This window comes from Bidens hawaiensis, unplaced genomic scaffold (genome assembly GCF_021521415.1).
Source record: "Bidens hawaiensis isolate Kalapana, Puna unplaced genomic scaffold, B.hawaiensis_p1.1 tig00001461_1, whole genome shotgun sequence".
Classification (NCBI taxonomy): Eukaryota; Viridiplantae; Streptophyta; class Magnoliopsida; order Asterales; family Asteraceae; genus Bidens; species Bidens hawaiensis.
In genome coordinates this window covers 3,101,403-3,126,254 of record NW_027491082.1, presented here as the reverse complement: position 1 = coordinate 3,126,254, position 24,852 = coordinate 3,101,403, and the positions used below count along the sequence as shown (strand labels likewise).

The following is a 24,852-nucleotide window of genomic DNA, read 5'->3' as shown; positions in this document are numbered from 1 at the left end:
GCCAACCCGGGATGTGTGGCTCCACACCCAACATTTGTGTCAACTGTAAAAGCGTTATGATAGAACGTTAAAAGTCGTACAGACTCCAGACTTTTCAACCAAGGACTCGGTTTGAAAAGTCTGAACTCTGAAGTGTGTACGATTTTTAACGCTACATCAAAATGCTTTTCCAGTTGGCACAAGTGTTTAGCATGTAGCCACATATCTAGGGTTGGTTTCACTACATCCCTTCTCTAGGCAATTTAAATTTCTTTTTCAAATGTGTATTTAATGATGGATAACATTCAAAATTCCTTCACCTTAGGCTATGTATCTTAAATAAAAAAGACATCAAGAGCTACATTACCAATTTACCATTAGAAAGGTATTTGTACCAAGTCAATAACCAAGTTGAAAAATTGCGGCAAAGATACGAAGAAAATGTAGAAGAATGCACCACAGAAGGAAAAAGAATTGAAAATGTGAATCAACCAAAGCAGTGAAGAATGATGAATATTGCGTGGATGAATGAGAGCAACAAAACCTAACATAGTCGCTCTTTTGGATTTATTGAAAAAAAAAAGATGGGCCTATGGACTTATGCCTTAACAATCTTTTCATGGATTATACTATTGTGCTTATATGGTTTATTTTTGGCTCAAGCGACAATGGAAAAAGCGATTGGATTATAATTTGCAGTTTGAGATTCACGAATCATGTTATGAACCAAATTATCATTTTTTGTTTCACGCAAAATGTTACTACCGACCTTAGGGTGCATGTTAATAGTAAAAAGGAAACTGATATTAGAGCAATTTTTATTTTATCTAGTGGTTTTATGTAGCAGTGGGTGGTATTTTTCACTGCATGGGTTACCCTTCTGTTGTGTTAAAGTTTGTTAAACATGAGTTTAATGCTGACCTTATGCTCTTGTTCTACAAGCTTCTGTTTTATGATTTAATGTATTATGTATGACCACACTGCAGGTATGACTTCACGTCCTCCACTTAATGAAAGAATACTTTCATCAATGAACAAAAGATCGGTTGCTGCGCATCCTTGGCATGATCTTGAAATAGGTATTTAATTTGATTAATTTTATCTTAATTTCTTACAAGTTTCCAGTCATCTTCAATTTCAAGAATGTGATTTTCTTATTGATCCAATGCAGGACCCGGTGCACCAACGATTTTCAACTGTGTAAGATTAATATTTAGGACAGGTTTCATAATGTTTTATTAAAGTGATTTCGTTTCTAATTATCCAAATATTTAAGGGGTCAAATAATCAGTTTTTGATAGTGGGTTTTATACTTGTCGCAACAATGTTGATCATGTAAGGGTAACAAGAAGTTACCTATTTTTCTCCTCTTAAACATAAATTTACCATCATTTTACAAAATGTCTCCTTTTTTGTATTTTCTTTTTTATATATTAATTCAGTAAATAGTCAAAATTTGCTAAACATTCAAACATATGGTTATATATTTATTTATTTGTATGTTTAGGTGATTGAAATTAGCAAGGGGAGCAAGGTGAAGTATGAGCTCGACAAAAAAACAGGACTTATTAAGGTAATTCAAAGTAATAACTATCATAACAATCAATAAACTAATATTCATACATAGTTCTAATATGCTTTATCAGGTTGATCGTGTTCTATACTCGTCAGTCGTGTACCCACACAATTATGGTTTTGTCCCTCGTACTTTGTGTGAAGACAACGACCCGATTGATGTCTTGGTTATCATGCAGGTATGCAAAGTTATAGGTTTTTATCTGAGTGAATTCAACATATTATTATAAGTATCACCAAAACATTTTAATAATGTTACCGAGGTTTTTGCATGCATACAGGAGCCGATACTGCCAGGTTGTTTCTTACGGGCCAAAGCAATAGGCCTCATGCCCATGATTGATCAGGTAATTATATGGTCTAATAATACACTTATATATCTGTTCTTTTGCTCATCAAAAAAGTTTACAAACATTTTGTGGTTATAATTAGGGAGAAAAAGATGATAAGATAATTGCAGTTTGTGCTGATGATCCTGAGTATAAGGACTATACTGACATCAAAGAGCTCCCACCGCATCGTTTAGCTGAGATCCGCCGTTTCTTTGAAGATTGTATCCTTTCAGAACTGGTTTTTTTATTTTGATTTATAGATATGGTAAAACAGGTGGGTTTGGAAATGGGCTAAACGGGCTGGGTTGGGTCGCTTTTTTGTCCAAGATATTTATAAAAAAATCAGTGTCGATAATGATTACAGAATTACTTTATTACAATAGTAATGCAATGTTCTAGATGTCTTATGTGGGTTAATTATGGTTCATAACATGCTGGGTTGTGTTGGGTTGACCCCACTTTTGGTCGAAAAGTTCTGAATTTAAAAAAAAAAAGGTTAGTTTGTTAAAATGATAACAAAGTTTTTATTTTTATAATAATATCATTTTTGAATAAATGTTTTAGAAGGTTTTATGCTTTAAGTTTGATGAATTTTGACCCATTTGACCTGTTCCCTTTTAAGCCATATATATAATTTTACTCGTTTGAATGTTTTGAATAAAGCATAACATGAGTTGACTCATTTATAAGTAACTGGAGAAAAAATTACTCGTTTAGCTAGAGCATACGCTACCCAAAAACCCTTTGAAGATGCAAGTTTTGTTTTACCTTAACTCGAGTGGTTAGATAAGAAGAACGAGAATAAGGAGGTTGCTGTTGATGATTTCTTACCAGCTGACAAGGCAATCGAGGCGGTGAAATATTCAATGTAAGTAAAAACTTCAAATGCTTATGAAATACATTCAAATTTGAACTGCATGCGAATAGTGAATACATTATACAGATAGATGGTCATATCATTATATCAGCATTTAATTTTACTAAAAATGTATATTACTAATGACGCTTAAGAGCATTAGATATTTGTAGCAGGTAACACACAATGCATGCGAACAACACACACATACATCATAAATACATGCAGTTGCAAATTGGTTCGGGTCATAACGGGTACCATTTTAATACAGGTCCTAACGGGTTGGGTAAATCTTAACACATTTTCCCCCTTTTGGGTTTTTGAAATATTCAATACGTTACATCAGATAATACAAACTATTTACTGTAAATATTTATCAAACGTTTTCAATAAAATTTAGTGATGGTTTTGCCCGTTTGGAGTTAATATTTTCTTAGCTCGGTTATACTTATCTTTCATATAAATATATATTCATTTATTTACTGAAGGGATCTATATGCTGATTACATTGTGGAGGGATTGAGGCGTTGAGAGATACAAGGGAACAATTATGCAACTTTGGTAACTTAATTGATGATGATGTTGAAAACTATTGTAAAACCTATTGATCTGATCATTGTGTATTGATGCCCTTTTGATTTCCCAATGTTATGGGAATAGACATGTTTATTCTATGGAAAATGACTTCATATGGTCATGAGTCATGCATGACAACCAACAACATTGGCTTCCTTTCATGGTGTGGTTTTAGACCAAACCTTCTTGTATTTCGGTCCAACATGGCTCTAACTTGGTGCGCTCTTGCGCCGCCACATAGTCGTTAACATACTATTAAAAAAGAATCACAAGCCATCGTTGATATTTTGGTAGACATATTGCATGTTGTAGCACCCCAAATCCATGATAGGCTACCATTATTCCATTAGAAAATACTACAATGCTTAGGCAAACTTTTCATGCTTGAGACACCAGACTAACTTTTTAAGTTTTAATAATTGATAACATCGGTATACAAAACTTGAGTGTGCTGGACCAAAGACTGATTAAAGAGTGGTAACTGGTAACAAACCAGATAAGAGACACAATGCCAATTAGATGCTTGAAGAATAATTTCATCTTTGGAGAAGGGCACTTGCAGATCTCTAATGGTATTTGCAGCAAACTAATATTAAAAAGGATTGAAAATAACTTGGAACCAAATAACATAAGAAAAACAGAATGAATCTATTGTTGTTAAATCTGATACAAGGCACACAACTTATTCAGATCACGTACTACACGTAATTACTTATGTGTATGCGTTAACAATAAGTTGTGCGTGACTTAACTTATCCCGACTGACCTACCAAGCAAACTTTCTTTCCTTGAGTCTTGGTTATCCCTGAACAAGTACAACCAGAGTAAGTAAAATGATCAATCCATAATAGAATTCTACAAAAATTGATAATAATAATAATAATAGCCAAACTAACAATGATCTTATCACTTAATAGTACTTAACGTGTTGTTAATTGCACAATAAGAAGATGAAGAGAAAACAACAATGTCAATAATGGATTTTATTTTCTTACCCTTTTGTCATACACCTTATGAACTCTTTCATATCCAAAGTTGTCGAGTTTAACAAAGCTAGGACGATATGTCATCAACTTACCTAAGCAACCCCGCAACTCCAGGTGCTTAATAGTATTCGTGTCAAGACAATATGCCCCTAATCTTGCATTTGCTCGATCTTCAAACATAAAAATACTAGCACCATTTAAATCATCCATGAGACACAAGGGCATCCATCCTAGAGTTACAACATTAAACCTTACAACTACATCTTGGATAGTTCTCTCTTTATACCAAGATTCCTCCTTCATCGTCCAAATCTCCATTAGAGACCAACACCAAGAAAGTCAGCTTAACTGACCTTTTAGTACCCCCAACATATGCTTAAGTCCCTCTCCAGGACCTACAACCGGAGGGCATGGAAACAACTCAAAGGTCTCCGTGTTCAAATCAAAATCATAAATTTCCTTACCAATAAGGAAATACACATGACTATTCACAAATACACCACCATGTTGACCATAGCTTAATATATCTGGTTTCAGTGGCTCCATCAAAGTAATTTGTGCTACCACTCTCCAATGAACCGTACCAAGGGTGTACGCATCTACTTCAACAACGAGATCCATGGATACTTTACTACAGCAAACCCGTACCACTTTGTATTCGCCTGCTTTTGAAACACCAAAACCATATAAGTGAAACAATGGCACCAAATTCATGCGTGGTTTAGGGAGGGTGATATATTCATCCAAAGCAGGATTGAATATGTGAATGGACTTATATAAACACCGACAGGAGACCAAACCGTTGACGGAGCCCAGTTGAACGATCTGGGAACCACGTAGAGGAGCACAATGGTTAAGATTAAGGCTCTTGACACGATGGGAGATCTCGTGTTCGTGTTTGATCTCTACCCATGTTAAGCTTCCTGGTTGACGTTTGTAGAATTCTTGATTCTCGAACTCGTTAATGATTAGAGCTGCCTTGCGTGATCTAGAGGATGAAGATGAATGAAGTACGGTTCGGAAACAAGATCACGCCAGTTTTTGGAGACGCACTTGCACAGCATGATTGATTTCACAGGAAGTCTTGAAAAAAACATCAAACTTCAAGGTAATACGTCATCCATCGATGATCGATGCTCTTGGGATGACATTATTAATTAGGGTTTGATGGTTGCTTAAAACATCAGATTTGGAGATATATAACACGTCAACAATATATATATATATATATATATATAAGTATGTTTAGTTAAACCTTAATTGTATGGGAAGTGCTCATCGAGCCTTGTTTATTTTTAAGGGTATGTTTGGTTGGATATAATGGAATGAAGGGGGAATAGAATGCGAGAAGGAATGAAATGGACAAGGAAATGAAATAGATCATTGCCATTCATTTGTCTTGTTTGGTTAACCTATATGAATGAAATTGCTTATTACTTTATGTTGTTTGGTATCCAAAAAAATTGCAGTAATGAAATAGAAATAATAAAACACTCCTATTTCAAAATAATTTTTTTACCAAAATAAAATAAACTACATTGGCGACAATGGTGGTAGCTCCGGTGACGAAAATGGTGGTGACAGTGGCGATGGTGGTTGTGGTGGTGGCGGTCAAGCGGTAGGGGCGATGGGTGTAGTGGTGGCTGTGCTAGTGGGGGTGGGGGTGGGGGTGGGGGTTGTGGTGGTCAAGCGGTGGTAGCATTGGTAGTGATGACGATGGTAGGGTGGCGGCAACGGTGGTGGCAATCAGGTGGTAGTGGTCAGGCAGCGACATTGGTGGTGGCCAAGCAGAGGTGATGGCAATGGTTGCGATGACTACTGTAATGATGGTGGCGGCGATGGTAACGCTGATTGTAAGGTGGCGACAGTGGCACTGGTGGCGCTGGTGGTAAGGTGGTGGTGGTGGTTGCGGAGGCGGTGGCAATGGTAGTGGTGGTGGTTGTTGTTGTTAAGTGGTGGTATTGTTGAGAAAGTATGGAAGGAGGAATGGAATGAAAAAAAAGAAGGGCGGTGAGAAGGAATGGTTTTAATGGAATGAGATTCCATGTGTAATGGATGATTCCATATTTCCATTCCATTGAGCAACCAAACATCACTTTTTCAATCTCACGCAATGAATCATTACATTCCTCCTGTCATTGTTGCATACCAAACGCTACCTAAGTTTCACCTCTTTTAGATTACTGTGTATTAGTTTCGCAATGCGCAGTGAGCTTTTGCTTGTTTAAAGTTTTTCTCAATATACATAAATTTAATTAAAACATATAATTTAATGAATAAATAAAAGAAGTTCCTCAAGCTTTAAGTGAAGAATCTAAATGAACTCTTCAAATTCTTCAAATTAATGAGTTTTTCTCTCTCGAATATCCAACCATCCTATTAATTCTTTATAACGCGCTCTATCTTGTTTTGACAAATAAGCCAGCAACCGTTGACGTTTTCCCAAAATTTACCGTAGACATCTCTAAGATAAATAGTCTTTTTTGTGCAATTCCAAAGGTGAAGTAAGTCTCCGTATCTTATTGGTGAAACTTACTACTTGAAATCAACAAATCCTCTGTTTTCTTTGTTTTCTTCTTGTTCTTTCAAAAGAATTGAAATAAATGAATTTTTTACCATAAAATAATTTGTGCTAAATGAGTCGAGTCCAAGCTTGAGAAATCAATTCACGAGCTCGAGCTTTAGAAAAGAGCTCAAAATGAGCTGTGCTAGGGCTTGGATCGAGTCATTTACACCCTTAGTCATGCCCATTGAAAAGCCTATAACCCTATCCGGTTTCGTTTATGAAAAAAAAAACAATTTGTATTTGATTCATAAGAAAACATAAGCGAATTATAAACTGTCATTTATGTCATCTTCGATGTAAATGACACGAGGTCGAAGACTCGCGCAAAAATAAACCAATTACAACTAAATAGATAGTGACAAATGAGTATCGAACACAGGGAGTTGTGGAATATGTGTTAAGAAGTAGTTTAACAATTAAGCTAATATAAATGTAATTTACGAAAAAGTAATTCTCAATTTGGTTTTGATTTGATTTTATAAACTAAACGAAGGCTGTAAACAATTGATTAAATGAGCATTCCTCTTGGAGTTCGGTTATTACGCAACTCTTTTGTTTAAGTTCAATGGATAAATCATAATATCTTGATTTCGTGTAAGTTTAATTGTTTGTGATTACTCAAGAACTAAGTACTCGGATTCCTAGAATGCGAGGTCGTTACTTGGTGATCAATCAGTATAATCTTAACCCTAATTTCTTCTACTAAATCTCGATTGTTAACAACACCAAGAACGTATAGAATGAAACTAGGTTAAACGATATGGACAAATTACAAACAATCAAACAAACAACGTGATTATATTAATCTAAACGGTTCGATAATCAATCCAAGTGCAAGAACAATAAACAAAAAGAGTATTGCAATAACCTTACAACCAAGAGAAATACTAGAAGTTTTAGCCACACATAATTGATATCATCATACCAAGTTTGATCCGAAGTAATCCAAGATTATGATGTCAATCTTCAATTAGAAACACCCAAAATATTGTTCCAAGGCACCAAAATCACCCCCAACAATTGTCTAAGTCGGAATCATCTGAAAAGGATCTCAAAAGCCAATTATAACATCAAATTGGAGTTGTAACCGTCACCAGCGTGCAGGCCCCACCGTAAGCTACGGTGGCTTCAAAAACTTCTACGGCAGCTTCCATCTGTTTACGCTAGACCTCTTACGCCAGCTCTCTACCGTAGCTTACGGTGGCTACCGTAAGCTACGGTAGCCTCAGCTCCAAATCCTTCTTCTTTGGTTAACTTGTTGACTGCTATCACCAACTCTCAAGTCCTTTGCTCCTCTCCATCGTAGTTCACTTAAATCACCATTTTTTAGCACCTGTACCTGCAAACACACACCATATACGGTAGTAACCTAAATCCTTGAAATAACACGTAAACGCTCATGTTTTGCTTAGAATTACTACATTTAAGGGTGGCTCTACAATCCACCCGTCAGTAAACCCGAACAAATTTTGGCAATTCACAACAAGTATCTCTTTACTAATTCAGTCATCAATTCTCTCATCTTCGACCATGTGTTATGAACTTCAAGGGGGGGCCACCCACGACCACCTCAACAAATCTCATCCGCTAACATAGGGCGCCAAGAGCAATTGCCCCTTTGAGTGCCACTCGGTTAACGGCGACAAAGCCCCATTTTTCGTGCAATCCAATCAAATGGACCCATGTGGAGTATGTAGGTGCCAATCTCCGTCTCCATAACACGCAGTCAAACATCAAGGGTCATGATAGCATCCTTCCAACTTCACTAGCCATATTATCTTGTTCTTGAATGCTAACTATTATGAGCTTCAGTTGAGTAGGCTTTTGAAAAAGTATTTAAATTGAGTGGCTCCAAGTCCAATTAAAGAGTGGTAACAAACCAGATATAATGAGACATAATACCAATTGATAAATAATTCTATAAAGATATAATGATTATAGCCAAACTTACAACAATCTAATCACTTAATAGTGTACTTAATTTGTTGTTAATTAATTGCATATTCAAGCTGAATTAGTTTTAATCCATTACAATATCAATATGTGAAGAACAAAAAATAATTTCAATAGGTAGAATGATTCCTTACATTGTATTTATACCAGGGTCGGCTCCGAGAAAGCCAAAAAACTTTTGGGCCGAAGAAGAAAACTTTTTTGGGCCTTAAGTAAAAGTATTTTGTTGGGTTTAAAAAGTATAATTTTTATGTGGGCTTACTTGGTTATAATTTGGGTTGTGTAAAAAACTTTTGTATAAAAAAAAAATTAAAATGTCTCAAGTGAGGATAGAACCCACAACCTCTTGATTGTGAGTAATACCCATTTGCCACAAGACCAAGCAAGTGGTTATGTAACTGTATTTAAACATTAAATATACATATTGTTTTTAATAAATATACATATAATTTTTTTTCAAAAAAAATAAAAAAGTCGGGCCTAGTGGGGTGTCGGGCATGTGGCCATCAAACACCCAGTCACACCCTTGGGCCGGCCCTGACTTATACGTACACCTTACGAAGTTCCCACGCCATGATACAAAGTTGTTGAGTTTAATAAAACTAAGACGATAAACCATCAACTCTCCGAAGTGTCCCTGCATTTCACTTGTTGAATAGTATTAGTGTCAAGACACCACACATCAGGCTTCTTGTATCTTGATCACATAACATCAAATTAAAAGTACCTTTTTGAAGAAACGTGGATCGACTCACTGGTAGACGATCTACTTTCCTCGGGTGTGATTATGCTATTTCACCGATGGTTCTCTTGGATCTGGGTTCTTCCACCTACAAAATGAACAGCACCGTAAACTTACCCCTCAGAAAGGGACAGAGGGGTCCTCTTTGGGGTAACCCTCCGGTGTGAGAATAAGTGTTTGTAGGAGAAGATAATAATATGAGAGTAAGGAAAATGGAGTGTATTGCTTAATAGCTGAATACTCTGTGATTGTGTGTAATTGGATGTTCTCTCCTTGTGGAGTTGATGTGGTATTTATAGTGCTAGGGTTTCCAATGATTGGACTCAGACCCAATTAGGGCTTTGTTGGCCTCTTCCAGTTGCTTTGCGCCACGTGTCCTTTGGGACACCTGGTGCTTTTTCATTGGTTATAATCACGTGGTAGCACATGGGTTTTGCTGAGTTGTCCACCTTTCATTGGCAGCTGTCAACATCAGCATATTCTTATTCCTTAAAAAGATACCTTCTGGAAGGTTGTCTGACGTGCACAATCAAGGTTGCCCTAATCCTGATTTGGATAAGGACGAGGTTGATTATGTGCATGTGTGATATGCGCCTATCCTGAGGATGCGCGAGGTCTTCTCTTTATTCTCACGCGCAGATGTTTCATGCGCAGATGTGATATGCACGAGCATGTGATATGCGCCACGCGCGGATGCGCCACGCGCATATGTGATATGCGTGAGCATATGTGATGCCTGAGCATCTGTGGTGCCTGAGCATATGATGCCTGAGCATGTGATGCATGAGCATATGTGATATGCGTGAGCATATGTGATATGCGCCATGCGCGTAGGTTTTGGCTTTGTGCCTGCATAATGTCTTGATTTCAAGCCTCTTGTCCATATCTGGCGGGTACATACCTCTTCAAGCCCCCCCAGTCTAATGTGTGTCTTGTCTCGCGCGAGCGAGGTAAGATAGATATTAGACTTAGTAGTTTGCTCTTTTAGTAGGGGTTTGTCTTTTTCTTCTTATTATTCATCGTTGCGCGAAATTCTATCCTTTTGGTTGAAAACGAATCGTCCCTGTACGTGGTTGGTTGTTGCTGACATGCGTCAGTGATGGAGACGTGTCAGACCTTTCGTGTGCTCGAGGTGCTACAGTTGCCTTTCATGTCCCCTCACATAGTGTCAGGGACACATGTCGCGCTCGCGTTGGTCCGTTCGTGCGAGTGGTGGCGCGTGAACTCTGGCAGCAGCTGTATAGTTTCTTTTCGTGTCCCCTCACACAGTGTCAGGGACACGTGTCGCGCTCGCGTTGGCTTACACCTGCGAGTGGGGGCGCGTGAAGTCCGATCAGCACCAATTTTTCTCTCTCCTGGGCCTATAAAAGCCAGCCCTTAGAGTTTTTATTCTTCATCTTTTTTGCTGTTTTATTCAAAGCTTTCCTTTCTTTCATTCTATTCCGATTACCTTTCTACTTCCAGATCTCTGTTCTTCAGAAGCATCCTTTGTCCGTTTTTACAGTTGTATGTCTGATAGCTCAGACAACACAATCTCCCCCATCCATTGCCGTGTGAAATCGTTAGTGATGTCTACGTTGAAGAAGACCGGCAAGGGGAAGAGCGCTGCTGAGGCCTCATCGGAGGAGGTAGGGAGGACCAAGGCAGTGAAGAAGTGGGATGAGATCCCCTGCAAACTGAGGCAGGCCGATCTTGACAGCCAAATCGATACTCAGGGTTTTCTCCCTGAGTATGGCTGCATGTTGCCGGCGGCCGGGCAAACGGCGGCGGACCCGCCTACCGGCTATATTTCCCTTTATTGCCATTTTTTCACCCACTGCAACCTTCGTCTCCCGATGACAAGGTTTGTGGGTGCGCTGCTTAGGTTTTATGGGATTCATATATCCCAAGTCCATCCGTTTGGACTCGTGCGCATGACTCACTTTGAGTTCATGTGCAAATCTCAGCGCGAGGAGCCCACCCCTCGGCGCTTTCAGTTTTTTTATAAGCCCAAGATCCAAGATTCTTGGTTCTCATTTATTCCTCGCAGTCAGAAGGTCAAGTGCTGCACCGTTTCATTCAAGAGCCTTCATGACTGGTCTGAGAGGTTTTTCTATATCAGGGCTGGTGTGATCCCCATCCGCATGACCATGCGCGCGATCTCTTCTGCGCCTGCGGATGTGGGTGTCTTCAAGAACCCAACTGGCGCCTGGGTTAAAAAGTTGACTGCCGAACCATCCCCCGCCAAGAAAATTTGTGAGGAGGCGCTGGTGGGGGTTGGTATGAGCAGGAGGTGGGCTGACAGCGCGACTGAGCCCGTTATCCAAGTTGACGGCTTGTGTAAATTAATCTCATTGCATTACTTCTGCGCGAATATAATTCTTTTTGCTGATATCATTTGACTTGTTTTGTGCAGTCAGCAAGGAATATGTCCACGTCGCCTATGATGAGCATATGGAGGGTGGCTCCGTCGCGCTGGGCGCTGGGGAGGTTGGCTTCCCCGATCGCTTCGATGACATGTTCATCCCTGTTGATCTGGGATTTCTCTTTGACAGCGATGCGCCTGGTAAGCCTTTGTACTTATGCATTTGCCTTTATAATACCAAATTTTGCTAACACTTCTGTTGCGTGTATTGTAGACGCGCTTGAGAACTATGAGCTGGAGCTCGCGGAGGAGGAGGAGGAAGAGGAGGCGCCCCAACTAAAGCGTAAAGCTAAAGGGAAAACTGGGGCAGGGGCCAATAAGAAGCAGAAGAAAGATGATGCCCCTGTTGTTCAGGATCCTCCTACTCAGGCGAAGGGACTTGAGAAAACCCAGGTGTTTACCACCAAGTTTTCCTTGTCTTCCCTGCCTCAAAAAGTGGGCAGACCTCCTGTCCACACGAGGTATGGTGCGGCTACCTCCTCCCTTCGCGCGGCGGAAAAGGGGAGCGGCGTTGCGCCTTCGACAGGTATACTTTGCTTACCCTTTGGTTATCTTTTATGGTTCTATGAGCGCGATTCTGATAGAATTACTAATGAATCTTTGCTCACTCAAATGTTTGTAGAGCCGGCGACCTTGGTGGATCAACCTCAAGCGCAACAAGATGCCGAGGCTGCGCCGGAGGTCGCTTCGAAGTCCCCTGTTTTACCCTCGAAAAAGGGTAGAATGGACTTCATGGCGATGTTTGCCTCGCGAACGGAGTTGCGCCAAGGTACGTATTGTGCTTTTATTTTTTGACTTTTTTCTTTTAGATCAAGTCATGAACCATTTCTTTTTGTTGATTTTTTCATAGGAGTCATAGCTGGCGTACAAGCTGCTGGCGCCGGTGCCAGCGCCATTGGTTCTGCTCCTGCTCCTGCAAGCGCTGAATCTCCCCTCATCGGGATTACTAAGGAGCAGGAGGCCGTTTTACGCGCCGACCTGGCGGCGTCGAGACCTCCCTCACCTCCTCCTGCGCACAGCCCTCCTCGCGAGACTGATTTTGGTTCTAGGTCGCAGGAGAAAAGGCCTGTTTCAGAGGAGGATGAGGAGTTTGAAGTTGAAGACTCCGACGTCGGCCGCGCCAGCCCTGCAGCGCCACGAGATTTTCCGGCGCAGCCTTCTCGTGGGGCTGGCGCTGACTTTTCTGCTTCATCCCCGCAGGTATAAGTTCGTTTTTTGTTCCGCTGCGCGGACTTCCATATTAGTGTTTTGATGACTTAGATCATTACTTTGTGTTTGCAGGAAGCCGATCACATTTACCGCCCGAGATGGAACATTACTGAGGACAGCTCATTTCAGTCCATGGGTGTGTGTGAGGACTTCTGGGCTCATTCTGTGCCTCCAGCTGAAAGGAGGTTTCAGGAGGCCCGCGCTCGCGATGACTTGCTCAAAGATCATCTGTTTGCTGGGTCGGCTTTCTTTGCTGCCTCCCAAGAGCTTCGCTATGATTACGTAAAGGTACGTGATGCTCTTGCGGAAGCCAAGCAAGAGGCTAAAGTATCTTCTTGGCATCTTTCTGATGCTCGAGAGAGAGCTGAGAAGCTCCAAGCAGAGCTCAGTGAGAACAGGGCAAGTGCCAACACCGCCTTCGTGAAGCGCGGGCATGAGCTACAGGCTGCGCGGGAGAAGCTGCAGGCGGCCGAGGCGGACGCGGCCAAGTACGCGCGTAGAGTGCGCGACTTGGAGCTTGATGCGAAGGCGCGTGACCAAGCTCTCGTCCAGTCTATAACTGACAAATCATCACTGGAGAGTGAGGTTGCGCGCCTGAAGAAGGAGCTGGCGGCCGCGCAGGCCGAGAAAGATGAAGCCTTGGCGACGGCAGCGTCTAGCCAGGAAGCACTCGAGCTTGCGCGAGCGGAAAAAGAAGAAGTCCTGGCGGCAGCAGCGTCCGACAAAGATGAGCTGAAACAGACTAAGGAAACTGTTGAGTTGTTAAACTCTCAGATTCCTGCTCTTGAGACGTCTGTTGCTTCCCTCGCGCAGGATCGCCAATGGCTAATCTCACAGGGTATGACTCGTTGCGCTTACGCGATGAAATACTCAGACGAGTTTCAGGCCCTTGTGATGGACTGCAACGCTGCCGCGCGCTTGGTGGGTCGAGCTGAAGGGTTTACGGATGGCTATGAATATGGCATGTTGAAGAAGAACCCATCCGAGTACCCTTATCAGAGCGACGTTGCCTGCGCGGACATGGCCGCGATGGGGGAGAAGTATTTGAATACTCCCATTCCCATCCTTGCGCAGGTATTTTAACCTTAATGAGATAACCTTGACTTATTTTCCAAGTCTTTTTGTACTCATATTTTTCCTTATGATTTGCAGATATCCGCGCTTGCTGACCAGCCCGATCTCGGCGCGCTAAAGAAATTACTTGACGAGTGCGAAGGGGCTGGTGGCGGCGATGATGGCGCGGGGAATGCTGCTCCTGCAAGCGGCTCTGGCGTGGCCAAAGGATCCGCTCCTGACACTATTGTGATAGAAGACTCCATTCAGGATGAACAACTTGACTATGGTCAGTTTGGAGATGACGAGGAGCGGGCTGCGCCAGATGCTGAGGGCGGTGATGAGGACTATGAAGAGGCTGACGTCGACGTGGAGACTTGAGAAGCCCTTCATGTTTTTTATTTTTATTTGTAGTTTGTATCTTATCACCTTGTAAACTTGTAAATTTCAATGCTTTGGAATGAAATTTTGTTTTTCCCTTCTTCGCATCTTGCGCATTCCCCATTCATCTCTTTATATTGCATGTTTGCTTGTTGAATATAAGATATGCTTGCACGTTGAAATAAGAACAAGGTTGTAAGAAAATTATTATACTTAATCCTTGTCTTATTGTAAGTGATTTTGCCATATCTTGAATATGTTGACACGTGCCTTGGCGTTTTCATTATTCCTCTTTTGCGCGACGTTATCGCGCATTTATTATATGGAATTATGAGTTTTTTAGCCTTTACGTGTCAATATGTGTTACTCAGATATCCATTACAATTTCATGCGCGACCTCGACCTGAGACCTTAACATCTATGTTTTGGCATTTGCTTTGCCTTAGTTGTGCTTAGGTATTTTTATGGTCAGGCTGCGCAGCATGTAGGATGGATGTTGTGAGTGATTTGAGCTAAGGCTCACATTATTGGGCTAAGGCCCTGAGCTAAGGCTCATATTATTGGGCTAAGGCCCTGACGTTTTAGAGTTAAGACTCATTAACGCGTTTGAGCTTGAAGCTCGCGCATGTATGTTTTACTTCGTTTTATTTTGTTTTGATGTCAATACAATGTTGTCATATTGCTCAAAGTTAATAAAGGGAAGTGTGAAACATGTATGCAAAAGGTAATAGAATTGGGCTAAGGCCCTGACGTTTTAGAGTTAAGACTCGTTAACGCGTTTGAGCTTGAAGCTCGCGCATGTATGTTTTACTTCGTTTTTATTTCGTTTTGATGTCAATACAATGTTGTCATATTGCTCAAAATTAATAAAGGGAAGTGTGAAACATGTATGCAAAAGGTAATAGAATCCACACTAAGAGAAGATAGCGCGTATCATTATTCATAATGGCTTAAAAAGCCTTGATTACAAACTTGACATTTTTACATGAAACATTTTCTAAGCTGTGTCGCGTTCCATGCGCGCGGGATCTTCTTTCCATTCAAATCTTTTAAAGCGTATGCGCCTTTTCCCAATTCTTCCGAGACTTGATAAGGTCCCTCCCAATTGGGGGACATTTTTCCCGGGGGTATCGCGCGGCTAGCTTCATTGTTTCGAAGGACAAAATCATTTTTCTTGAAGTGGCATTCTTTCACACGCTGGTTGTAATATTTTTCCAGTTTTTTCTTGTACTTGGCTTCTCTGATGATAGCCGCCTCTCTGCGCCCTTCAAGTAAGTTGAGATCCAACCTCCTTTCGCGCTCGTTATCAATCTTGTTCATCATGAGTACTCTATGGGATGGGCATCCAATTTCTGCTGGAATCATAGCCTCAGTTCCATAGGTTAGGCTGAACGGGGATTCGCCATTGCTGGTTTTGCTTAATGTCCTGTGTGCCCACAGGACATTAGGTAGCTCTTCGACCCAAGAATGGGATTCTCCCTCCAACCTTTTCTTCAGCCCATTTAACAAACTTTGATTCGCGCGCTCCACTTGGCCATTCCCCTGAGGGTGGTATACCGAAGTGAAGATTTGGTTGATGCGCAATTCCTTGAGCCAGTTGGATATCTTCCTGTCAGTGAATTGTTTACCATTATCACTCACAATTTCCATGGGCAAGCCAAAACGGCATATGATGTGGCTCCAGATAAACTGCTTCATCGCTTCGGCTGTGATTTTTGCTAGTGGCTTGGCTTCAACCCATTTTGTAAAATAGTCTACTGCCACTACCAAAAATTTTACTCGCCCTTGCGCTTGCGGTAGGGGACCCACAATATCGATTGCCCATTTGTGGAAAGGCCATGCGGAGGTCACCGGAATCAAGTTGTTCTTTGGCCGCATGGTGTTTGGCGCATAGCTCTGACATGCTTTGCATTTTTGGATCTCTTTTAAAGCGTCCAAGTACATGCCTGGCCAATAGTAACCTGCGCTCATTGCCTTGGCAACCACCATGCGTGGGCCAGCATGTATTCCACAGATTCCTTCGTGTATCTCTCTGATCACATAGCTTGCTTCCTCAGCATCTAGGCATTTCATGAGCGGTCCAAGATAAGAGCGTCGATATAATGTACCATCAAGCAGTTCATAGTTCTGCGACTTGTGTCTTATCTTCCTCGCCTGTGCGCGATCGTCCGGTACTTTTCCCTCCTTCAAGAATTCCATTACTGGAGTTATCCATGATGAAGGGGTTGTATGAGTTACAAGGACAGACTTCGCTCCCACCGATGGGTTGCTCATTACTTCTACCCTGACATCTTTGCCAAAGTGATCGAAGCTGGTTGATGCCATCTTGCTCAGCGCGTCGGCAGATTTGTTTTCACTGCGCGGAATATGAATGATTCTGAAGCAGTCAAATTGCTCGATGAGCTTTTTCGCCTGCTCTAGATACAGAGGCATGGTGTTCTCCTTGGCATCATAAAGGCCATTGACCTGTGCTGCTACCAAGTATGAATCAACATGGGCCTCTAGCTTTTTAACTCCGAATTTGTGCGTGATGCGCAGGCCAGCCAGCAGGGCTTCATACTCAGCTTCATTGTTGGTGCTCTTGAAGTCCAACCTGATGGCGTAAGTATATTCCTGATTCTCTGGATCCACCAGCTTGAGGCCTGCGCCGGATCCTTCGTTGTTTGAAGCTCCGTCGGTGAATAATCTCCAAACATTTTCTTCATCATTGGCTCGCGGAGGGTCTACCTCGCGCTGAGCCTCTTCAATTTTTCCTTCGGGGACTTCTGCAATGAAATCAGCCAAGACTTGTCCCTTTATTGCTGAACGGGGCTTATAGGCGATCGTGTGCTCTCCTAATTCCAGCGCCCATTTTGTCAGCCTTCCTGATAGCGCGGGACGCCGCAAGACTTGCTGGATGTTGTAACCAGTCAGAACTTCAATGGGATGACCATTGAAGTATCTATGAAGCTTGCGCCACGCGTGTGTTAGTGACAAAACTAACTTTTCCATGATGGAGTAGCGCGTCTCAGGATCTGTCAGCACCCGACTCACATAGTATATTGGCGTTTGGATTCCCTTGCGATCCACCAACAATACTGCGCCAATGGCGCGCTCTCCTGCTGATAGGTACAATGTTAAAATTTCACCAGGAAGTGGAGCTGTGAGCGCGGGCAGATTTATCAAACATTCTTTTATCTCACTGAAAGCTTGCTCGGCCTCAGGAGTCCATTTGAATTGGCTTTTCTTTAAGCAATTCCTCAATGTGTTGACAAATGGGGTAGATTTGCTTGCATGGTTCGCTAGGAACCTGTTGATTGAAACCAATCTACCATTCAGCTTCTGGACTTCTTTCATGGTGGATGGCGAGGGCATGTCAAGGATGGCCTCCACCTTCTCAGGGTTCACCTTGAAACCATCCTTGGTGACCATTACACCTAGAAATTTTCCCTCTTGTACGCCGAAAGTGCATTTGCTCGGATTGAGCTTCATGTTAACTTCCTTTAGGCGCCCAAGGGTTTCTTCGATGTCTTTGAGCATTTGTTTTTCCTCCCTGCTTTTGATCACCAAATCATCCACATAGACTTCTAGGTTTCTTCCAATTTGCTCGCTGAAAACGGCATCCATAAGTCTTTGATAGGTGGCTCCCGCATTCTTCAAACCAAAGGGCATTTTTGTGTAACAAAAAACACCCTTGTCGGTTCTGAAGGCGGTCTTGTCCTCGTCTTGTGGTGCCATTTGAATCTGGTGATAGCCCTTGTAGGCATCCAGGAAACATTTGAGCTTGAATGGCGCCACGGAGTCCACCTTTGCGTCGATGTTTGGGAGGGGGTAACAATCTTTTGGGCACGCTTTGTTGAGGTCCTTGAAGTCAATGCACATCCTCCACGACCCGTTACTTTTCTTTACCATCACAGGATTGGCTACCCATGTCTGGTATCGTATCGGGCGGATGATGTTTGCGCGCAATAGGTCCTCAACCTGCTCATTCATGGCCCTCGCCTTCTCATCCCCCATGATTCTCTTCTTTTGAGCAATTGGCTCTACAGACTTGAACGTGTTGAGAGAATGTTGCGCCAGGTCTAGCGGAACCCCAGTCATATCAGAGTGTTGCCACGCGAAGACCGACATATATGCTGTGAGCAATCTTTTCATTCTCAACCTCGTGTCGTCTGATATCGTAGCGCCAATTATGATTGTCTGCTCCGGGAATTTTGGGTTGAGAATCCATTCCTCTGGCGCGTTGTCTGCCATTGGAAGTTTCATTCTCCCTTCCCGCGGAGTACTTGTCACTGCACACAAATGATCTCGGTATACAAAAGTTACACCTGTTGGTGTTGGGAACCCCAACGCGCCGTGCGCTGGCGACGGTATGGCGTTGAATTGGGCAATCGTTCCCCTACCCAAGATCATATTGTGGCAAGAAGTGGTGGGCAAGACCAAGAAGTTGACAACTTCGGCTCGCTTGTGTTTCTCATCCCCCATGGTTAGTTCAAATTGTATTTGACCTAGGGGATGAATGATTTCATTTGAAACACCAGAGATCGGTGCATTCACAATCTCAAGCCTTGCTTGGTCTGCCGGATCCAGTTTCCTGAAACATTGCTCATACATGATGTTTGATTCGCTGCCAGTGTCCACCAGGACTTTTGACACTTCATAATGAGCAATGTGTGTAGTGATGACCAGAGGACTGCTGATAGAAGGGCCTCCCCTGATTCTTGGGAAGATGACTTGTTGCTCGCGCCAATCTCCTTGGATTTGCGCGCTTCTCTTTCTTGATATTTGCCCTTGCCTTCCTCCCTCGGCTACACAGATTCTTTTGTACTTTTTGCTGGCTGAGGCTCCTGATTGTTCATTTTCTGGTCTTGAGTTTTTCACCAGGTGAGCCAGCTTGCCTGATTTCACATCTTTTTCAATTGCATCATTCAAGTGGTGGCATGCATCAGTGTTGTGTCCTGTGGACTTGTGAAACTCACAGTACTTGCCACTGTCTGACGGTCCCTTGTAGTGTAGTAGCTTGGGGCTTTTGAACTGGACATTCTCAGTGCTTAACACTTGTGAAGGCGTTTTACTGAGGGGAGTCCATACTCTTGGCAGAGGTCTGTTAGGATCTCTGCCGCCTTCCCTCTTGTCACCCTCCCCGCGATTACGAACGTCTTTTTGGGGCTGGGGTGAGCTTGGTTGCGCCTGCTTTTCTGCGGGAGAAAAACTGGTTGGTTGCAACTTGGACCATACAGAGTTCTGTTTGCCCCTTCTTTCGTTGCTGCGCGGTGTCTCAGCTTGATGCGCTCTTTCTCTTGCCCTATCTTGGGCAATTTGTTTTTCATTTCTCGCGAAGACTCGCGATGCTTCCATTAGTTTGGCCCAAGTGGTTGGCATGCCATCTCTGCTTACGAGAGCTCGGCGGAGTTGATCACTGCGCGCGCCTTGTATAAAGGCCACGCGCAAGAGTTGCTCAGTGATACCTCCGATTGCCAGAGACTCCTGATTGAAACGAGTTATGTAGTCTTTAATCGTTTCATCATTCCTGCGCACGCAGTGCATGATGTCATCAGGGTCGCGCGTGTGTCTGCGCTGCTGTACGAAGTGAGCTTGGAACTTTTCCAATAGTTCCTCGAACCCATCGATTTGCCCAGTCGGCAAGCTTTCGAACCAGACACGCGCCGCGCCCGTGAGGCAGCGAGCAAACTTGTGACACCATGTTGGCATCGTCCAGCTTTCTAGGTTTCCAGTGTTGTAAAAACCTTGTAAGAAATCGTCTGGATCTGTTGTGCCGTCATATTTGCCCAAACCACTTGGCATCTTGGTTTTGTGCTGAATGGGGGCCTTCGCGATGCGCTCAGTGAACTTTGAATGTTTCACCAAGATGGCTGGCCTGTACGGTGTGGTTACGTCCACTTGCCCTCTAACTGGTGGGCTGTACGGTATGTGCAGATCCAGATCGGCTTTGGCTCCAGGCGCCATGTTCACGTGCGCGCGGAGCTGTGAGCCTCCTGCATGAGTATCTCGCGTCTTCCTCATGCTGTGCACTTCTTCATCACTAAACTCAGTGTGTGCAGTGTGAACAGAATGACCCTCTTCCGGCGCGCGCGCCCTTTTTGTTCCATGAACGTTTTGCTTGTCAAACGCTAGCCTTTGTGTTAAGTCGGCTGACTTTTTGTGTTTGACCAGCTCATTGTACTTGTCCATTAGACGTCGTTGCTCGTTTATGAGCCATTCTTTGGGGTCATTGGTTTCATCTTCTGGACCCATTGGTCCTTTTTGTTTCGCGCCGGTAAGATTTTGTAACGTGAGATCGTCTGGAGGAGTTTCAGTCTGGCCATGAGGAGTTGTGATGAAGGGACGGTTACTGGTGGTGCGCGTAGAATCACGAAGCACCCTCAAAAACTGCTGTCCCTCATTAACATCCTCACGTTCAATATCCTACAGAACTTGATCAACGTTACGAACGCCAGAAACCATGGTGAAAATTTGTTTTTTTTTTTTTTTTTTTAGAGATCTGATGAGATCTTGTTGCCGTTGTAACAGGTGATGTCCCACGGATGGCGCCAATGAAGAAACGTGGATCGACTCACTGGTAGACGATCTACTTTCCTCGGGTGTGATTATGCTATTTCACCGATGGTTCTCTTGGATCTGGGTTCTTCCACCTACAAAATGAACAGCACCGTAAACTTACCCCTCAGAAAGGGACAGAGGGGTCCTCTTTGGGGTAACCCTCCGGTGTGAGAATAAGTGTTTGTAGGAGAAGATAATAATATGAGAGTAAGGAAAATGGAGTGTATTGCTTAATAGCTGAATACTCTGTGATTGTGTGTAATTGGATGTTCTCTCCTTGTGGAATTGATGTGGTATTTATAGTGCTAGGGTTTCCAATGATTGGGCTCAGACCCAATTAGGGCTTTGTTGGCCTCTTCCAGTTGCTTTGCGCCACGTGTCCTTTGGGACACCTGGTGCTTTTTCATTGGTTATAATCACGTGGTAGCACATGGGTTTTGCTGAGTTGTCCACCTTTCATTGGCAGCTGTCAACATCAGCATATTCTTATTCCTTAAAAAGATACCTTCTGGAAGGTTGTCTGACGTGCACAATCAAGGTTGCCCTAATCCTGATTTGGATAAGGACGAGGTTGATTATGTGCATGTGTGATATGCGCCTATCCTGAGGATGCGCGAGGTCTTCTCTTTATTCTCACGCGCAGATGTTTCATGCGCAGATGTGATATGCACGAGCATGTGATATGCGCCACGCGCGGATGCGCCACGCGCATATGTGATATGCGTGAGCATATGTGATGCGTGAGCATATGTGATGCCTGAGCATCTGTGGTGCCTGAGCATATGATGCCTGAGCATATGATGCCTGAGCATGTGATGCCTGAGCATATGTGATATGCGTGAGCATATGTGATATGCGCCATGCGCGAAGGTTTTGGCTTTGTGCCTTCATAATGTCTTGATTTCAAGCCTCTTGTCCATATCTGGCGGGTACATACCTCTTCACTTTTAAATCATCCATGAGACGCAAGGGTCTCATAGTAGTATGTCTTCAATAGCTATTTCTTTACACCAAGATTCCTCCTTCATCACGCATACCTCTAATCTGAACAAAGACCATGAAACCAAACTTAACCTACATTTCAAAACTCCCACCATTAAATCTTTCCCACCCGCGTACACCAAAGGGGATATTGAAAATAACTCAAGTGTCCGTATCCAAATCAAAATCATAAATCTCCCGACCAAAAAGCGAATAAACATGGCCATTCACAAACACACCATGGCCATTCACAAACACACCATCGGCTCGAGGCTTATACATATATCCCCTTTGCTGAATAGGGAAAGTTCTTTATAATAATAATAATAATTATTATTATTAAATGTAAAATTATGATAAATATAGATTATATAATCAAAATCTATAGTATATATATAATATTACAACTCCTAATACAAGTGGTACACGACATGAAGCTTTGTAAGAGGAACAAAATTATATCTTTACATTATATAATTCTAGTTACTTTCTTTTCCTAATATAAAGTTATAATGCTGTCTCCTTATATTTACTAAACTTTAATTTGTTAATTTTAAGAATAGTTAAAACTTTGGACCATCATCTTTAACCATATGTCATTTTAATTTCGCATTTAAATCAACTCTCTCACGACCAGCTAACGTTTTCATACGTTAATATGTTTTAAAAAAAGTTACGTTATAAAAATGAACATTTTATTTTGTTTAATTTGATTTAGGCATTACTAATTTTGGTTTTAAATGAAAAAAAACTAACAAGTTCCGTAGGAGTGTTCGTGGTCTGGTTTGATAGTTTTTAAGTTAAAATGTGAGCCAGCCCGAACAATAAACACACATAAATTTGTTACGTGAAAGGTTTGAGTTCTCCGCTTCATCGCAGGCACATGTCTAGTATAATTATGAAACTTTATGATTAAAATAATTAATCAGTTAATAAATAATAAGCGAGCTGAGATCGAGGGTGTAAACCTCAGTATCACCGCATCCGCATATCTGTATGACTTTATATTCCCCAGCTGTTTGAGACTTCGAAACCAACTGTGGTTGAGGGAGGATCGTTTACTCTTCCAACACAGGGTTTAATATGCAAATGCGGTCGTATGCACGTCAAGATAAGATCAACCCGTTTACGAAACCCACTTAGAACAATGTATTTTGAACCTATGAAAAATTGTTTATAGTTATTTTCTTACTATGTCATAATATTTGTATGCATTAAAATTAAAAAGGGGAGAAGCTATTTTATCCGAATAGTGATATAGCTTGGGTTATTTCGAACATATGTAATAGTGGATTTTAAGGTCAAAGACTATGTAAGACCTCGATAACAAGATTTGAGCTTACCACTTGTCAAGTCTAAACCATCTTGTTTTGGTTTGCTACCGAAACTCACATGTTTTGAGTAGAGTCAAGTCCAACAATTAACTTTCTGTCAAAAACAATAGGTCAGGTCGGGTAACATATCAAAACAGATTTTAGCTCAACTAGTTTCGGGTGAGCAAAATAGGACAGTAGGACAAGCCATAGACTTGAATCAATACAAACACTTAGACCGATTCAGGCCAAAGCAGAAATCAAAGCCAAGCAATTCCAACAAAAAGGCATCAACATGTGAAAAGTCCCCTTGGAAACACGAGGCTCTATGGTATTATATACCTTAACAACATTGTCAAAGGTTAACGAGTGATACCCAGGCATGAATGCATACCCAACAGCAGTGTTATAAAATTCACTAGTCGGACAATGGGGTAGGGACCAACGATTAATCGGATCGGACTTTAATGTATATGTTTTCAGTTTATATATACATGTACACATTTTTACATGTAATTTTTAGTTTTGTACGTACACAAACATATTTGGATTTTGGCCAGAAAGTGGCTGAAATCTCGCTAAAAATCACTTGTTTTTTGCTGAAATCTCAACAAAAAACGCTGATTTTAGTTGGAATCTCACTGCAAACAACCGATTGAGGCCGGATTTGACCAATTAATTCGCCAACTAGCCCAAAATTAATCAATGAAATAAGGACTAGCGATTAATTGGAATAAATCAATGCATAGTCGAGATTTTTGCAACGCTGTCCTACAGCCTGATACCATAAACCCTAACCCCAATTCAATTCGAATAAATCTTATTCCAAAACTAAAATCCAAAATCACATAACAAATATAAAAACATAAACGCTCGATTAAAAAGTAAACCAAAAGGTATTATCGATGATTATACAAGATCCAGATCTCAAAAAACACCAAACGAAATTAACAAACATCAATCAAACCATAGCCATAACCAATCCAACCAAACCAGATCCAGATCCATTTAAGAGCTTGTAAACTTAGTAACAGCCTTAGTCCCTTCAGAAACCGCATGCTTGGCCAACTCACCAGGCAACACGAGCCTCACCGCCGTCTGGATCTCGCGGGAGGTAATCGTCGGCTTCTTATTGTACCTCGCCAGCCGAGACGACTCCTGCGCGAGTTTCTCAAATATGTCGTTGATGAAACTGTTCATGATGCCCATGGCCTTGCCTGAGATCCCGATGTCAGGGTGCACTTACCTTGAAGAGGTAGATCTTTGATCTTCTTTTTCTTCTTGTCGGCGGTGGATTCTTTTGGTGGAATTTGATGGCTTCTTATCGGCGGATGAGGGTTTCTTCTCGGCTTTGGTTGGAGCCATTGTTGTTAGGGTTTGAATGATTGAAATGAGAATGTGTGTGG

General features: G+C 42.1%; 1 protein-coding gene and 1 pseudogene across 1 annotated transcript in view; one reads left to right on the top strand and one right to left on the bottom strand.

The window, feature by feature from the left end:
* The window catches only part of LOC143577907 (soluble inorganic pyrophosphatase 1-like), an 83,074-nt gene extending 79,649 nt beyond the window's left edge, over positions 1-3,425 (top strand). The window contains exons 2-9 of the mRNA XM_077061627.1: positions 959-1,058; positions 1,151-1,179; positions 1,487-1,552; positions 1,626-1,733; positions 1,836-1,901; positions 1,987-2,107; positions 2,673-2,754; positions 3,231-3,425. Of these exons, the coding sequence (XP_076917742.1) occupies positions 968-1,058; positions 1,151-1,179; positions 1,487-1,552; positions 1,626-1,733; positions 1,836-1,901; positions 1,987-2,107; positions 2,673-2,754; positions 3,231-3,273 (606 nt within the window). The 5' untranslated portion in view covers positions 959-967 and the 3' untranslated portion in view covers positions 3,274-3,425. The remainder of the gene's footprint in view (positions 1-958; positions 1,059-1,150; positions 1,180-1,486; positions 1,553-1,625; positions 1,734-1,835; positions 1,902-1,986; positions 2,108-2,672; positions 2,755-3,230) is intronic.
* An 876-nt stretch (positions 3,426-4,301) lies between these two features.
* Positions 4,302-24,811, bottom strand: LOC143578922 (uncharacterized; annotated as a pseudogene).
* Between the last annotated feature and the right edge of the window lie 41 nt (positions 24,812-24,852).